Consider the following 3,402-nt stretch of genomic DNA (forward strand, 5'->3'; position numbering starts at 1 on the left):
CGAAATCATCAGAGACGCACTGAGCGGGCTTACACGTGAGAAGGTGTTGATACCTGTGAATTGCAATGGGAGCCACTGGTGTGGAGTCATGATCGACCTTGAAGGCGGTACAGTGGAAGTGTACGATTCAAGCTCGTCTTCATACACGATGAGCGTGCGTGTATTGGCACAGACGTTGGTTCATTTGCTACCTACAAGTGTGCAAACGCCATTTCGTGTGCGAGTTTTTGATTCTGGACTTGGAGTTCAGACTGACAGCTACAACTGTGGAATCTACGTGTAGCTCGCATTTGAAATATTCTGTGGTGCTGAACCACTAGGATACGTGGACAAAAAAACACTGCAGTGCCTATGGTACCGCTATCTCCGTATGTGTCTGTAGGCTAGCTCTACTGCTAACTTTGAATACACGTTTTCTTTCATGCATACATTAGTATCCAATTCAGTCAATGCGTTTTGTGGTTGATTCTGCTTGCGTAAGTACAAGTGTAGCCTAGAACTTCGTGGTGCATGAACACTTCGGATATCCAGTTCCACGTTGACCAGCAATCCGGCTATACGTATACAAGCCAGGTCCCACTCTTTTCAGTTGGGCTTCATTCGTGCCCATTTGGGCGCAGGTTGGGGCTATTTGGTCACAATTGGGTGACACTTGGGTGCAATTGGCTCGTCTCAGATTTCTCAGTTGGGCGCAGCAGCATGTGCCATTTACTTTTCGGCTACCCTGATGCTGCGGCGATGCATATATATATATATAAGGTGCTGCGGTAGGGCTGCGGTAGGATGACATGCTGCGGTAGGGCTGCGGTAGGATGACATGCTGCGGCGGCGTTGAGGGGAGCTGCCTTAACGACTGAAGGAGCGTCGGTTGGATGTGCTGTGGCGAGTAGAGCTGCCGTGGTGGGAGGAGTTGCCTCGTCGACTGGAGTCATTGCGTCGGTTGGAGGTTCTGTGGTGAGTGGAGCTGCCGTGGCGAATTGAGCTGCTGTGTCGAGTGAAGGATCGGCATGGGGAGCTGTTGTCGAGGCTGTGGTGAGTTGAACTGCGCCGAGTTGAGGAGCTGTAGTGGGTGGGATCTGCCGATGGAGCGACAGGAGCGTCTTGGATTCCAAGTAGTTCGATTGCGCTACGCGTTTGCGATAACTGGCGAGTTTGCGACTCACCTGAAGCCACAGTAAAGGCGATGACCCACGCCGATGCTTCGTTGACTTGGGTTTCGCTAGCGGCTACTTTGGCGATGATGGATTCCTGGATGCGTGCCTCGTGAGCAGCGAGCTTTTCTTCAGCAACACCTGCAATCACATCGCGGAATACCAGCAGCGAAGACGTCACGCCTCCTGCCGCAGCCTCCACACGCTTGGCAAACTTCGTGAGGACGGTGTTTGGGAATACGCAGGAGTTGTCGAACGCCCGGATCAACCGGTTGACTTCCGCTCGGGCAGGTTTGTCATTTACGAAGTCATGTCGGCACGATACGCTCGCTCTCCACCAAAGTAGGTATGAAGATGCCATGATAACTCTTCATTCACCAATGTCGGAGGATATGAATTAGCGAAGTGGCTTTTGACGGAGGAAACGACATGTAAAAAGTGTGCAGGGCTCGAGTTACATTTACTAGCCTATTTCCCGAAGATTTCACAGAACGATTTCCAGTACATGTAGTGTTGGCGAACGTAGTGGACGGGCGTATTAGTTTAGGTTGCTTCCTCAGCTCAAGCACTGCAGTAAGTACCAACAAAACCCAATAGTTTATTGCTAAACTTTGGTAAGAATAGAAAACGACAACAACCTGCTTCGGTGATCGAAAGTGGTCACAGGCTGATCAAGTACTATTTTAGCGAAAGGTCTAACGATGCAATGAGCTGTTTGATATCATTCAAACACCGCACGGTGCTCATTAAAGCGAATCTAGTAAACCAAGATTCCTGTCAGTTATGCGCTGCCGCCACTGCCTTCGACACTCTCACTGCCTTCAAAGTCAAACTCCGTTAAGAATCGCCGAAGAAAAGGAACAGTCTCACTGCCGTCATCTTCAGCACTTTCACTGCCTTCACTACCTTCAACCTCTTGGAGGAAACGCTCGCCGTCTGTGCTCTCGCTATCGTCCACTTCGGCACTTTCGCTGCCCTCGACCTCGCTCAAGAAGCGATCGCCATCCACGCTGGCACTGCCTTCATCTTCGGCACTTTCGCTTCCTTCAACATCCTGAAGGAAACGCTCGCCGTCTGTGCTTTCGCTGGACTCGTCCACCGCACTTTCGCTGCCTTCCACTTCAACTAGGATGCGCTGACCCGCAAGACTGTCGCTACCCTCGTCGTTCGCTGCACTTTCACTGCCTTCGACCTCTACAAGAAATCGATCACCGTCGAAGCTTTCACTGGATTCGGCTGCAGCACTGTCACTTCCCTCCATTTCGACAAGGAATCGTTCGCCGTCCGAACTCTCGCTTGAGTCCACTTCAGCACTGTCGCTGCCTTCAAGCTCGAACAGAAAGCGCTCGCCTTCGGCGCTGTCACTGGAGTCGAAGCTGGCATCAAAGCTGGTCAAGAAACGCTCTTTGGTGTCTACGGTACGGAGACTGGCAGCGTTGACACCGTCGAAAGTGGCGAGTGCCAGGGCGGCGGCAGCAGCGAACCCGATGATGGTGTTCAACTTGGTCATTGAAGGTGGTGGTGAGTGTGTATGTGTAGTGAGTGACTTGACGGTCGAAGGCGAATTTGAAAATGTCTAATTGACCTCGTTGCTAGGAGCCCCTGCCTGCCTCTGCGTGCACATGACCGAAGGTGCTGATGAGGTAGATGCTTGAATTTGATTCACTTTTTGTTTTGGTGGAACAATCTCATCCGTAAAACGCGATGAAGGTGGTCCGTTTCTTAGGCAGAAATACCTCGATTGCAACCTTGAGTAGTGTATAGAGAATGCCATCGAAACTTCGCAACTGCAGGACAGTCGCAAGCCGAGAGAGCAAAAGTTTGCAAAACTCGTCCAGCGAAGCAAAATAGCTACTTTTAAGTTGTATCGTGGCCACGTGTGAGCTGGGAAGCCACCAACATCGCGAGGCATCTCATGCAGAAGAACTCTGTTGGCAACAACACAAATAGCTGGCATCATTATGCTATTTCCGGTACCACCAACATTTGATGATAGTGAAACATCCTTCCGACTTATTCTACCTACGAGCGAGAAGCAGCATGGTAGCGACTAGCTCCAACTCTACAGCAGCTCTAGTTCTGTGCAATTGTTGCGACCAGCTCCCCATGCCGAATTGCCTGCATGACATTTTCAGTCCTTCATGAATAAAGAATTGAGACCAAGTTGAAGTGATTTCATTCATGAAAATGAGAATATTTCCATGTTTCTATCCGCATACCCAATTTTCAATTTCCCGCCCATTTTCTATCG

At 50.4% G+C, this 3,402-nt stretch overlaps 3 protein-coding genes across 3 annotated transcripts; 1 reads left to right on the forward strand and 2 right to left on the reverse strand.

The window, feature by feature from the left end:
* Positions 1 to 88: 88 nt before the first annotated feature.
* Positions 89 to 320, forward strand: PPTG_24361 (hypothetical protein; the record flags this gene model as incomplete). Its single annotated transcript, XM_008916609.1, has 2 exons — positions 89 to 174; positions 284 to 320. The coding sequence occupies 2 exons, from the start codon at positions 89 to 91 to the stop codon at positions 318 to 320; spliced, it is 123 nt and encodes a 40-aa protein (XP_008914857.1).
* A 526-nt stretch (positions 321 to 846) lies between these two features.
* Positions 847 to 1,512, reverse strand: PPTG_18435 (hypothetical protein; the record flags this gene model as incomplete). The annotated part of the gene is made up of 1 exon (XM_008916576.1): positions 847 to 1,512. The coding sequence occupies one exon, from the start codon at positions 1,510 to 1,512 to the stop codon at positions 847 to 849; it is 666 nt and encodes a 221-aa protein (XP_008914824.1).
* A 290-nt stretch (positions 1,513 to 1,802) lies between these two features.
* On the reverse strand, positions 1,803 to 2,661 carry PPTG_18436 (hypothetical protein; the record flags this gene model as incomplete). The annotated part of the gene is made up of 1 exon (XM_008916577.1): positions 1,803 to 2,661. The coding sequence occupies one exon, from the start codon at positions 2,659 to 2,661 to the stop codon at positions 1,933 to 1,935; it is 729 nt and encodes a 242-aa protein (XP_008914825.1). The 3' UTR covers positions 1,803 to 1,932.
* Between the last annotated feature and the right edge of the window lie 741 nt (positions 2,662 to 3,402).

The sequence above is a fragment of the Phytophthora parasitica genome (genome assembly GCF_000247585.1).
Source record: "Phytophthora parasitica INRA-310 unplaced genomic scaffold supercont2.86, whole genome shotgun sequence".
Classification (NCBI taxonomy): domain Eukaryota; phylum Oomycota; class Peronosporomycetes; order Peronosporales; family Peronosporaceae; genus Phytophthora; species Phytophthora nicotianae.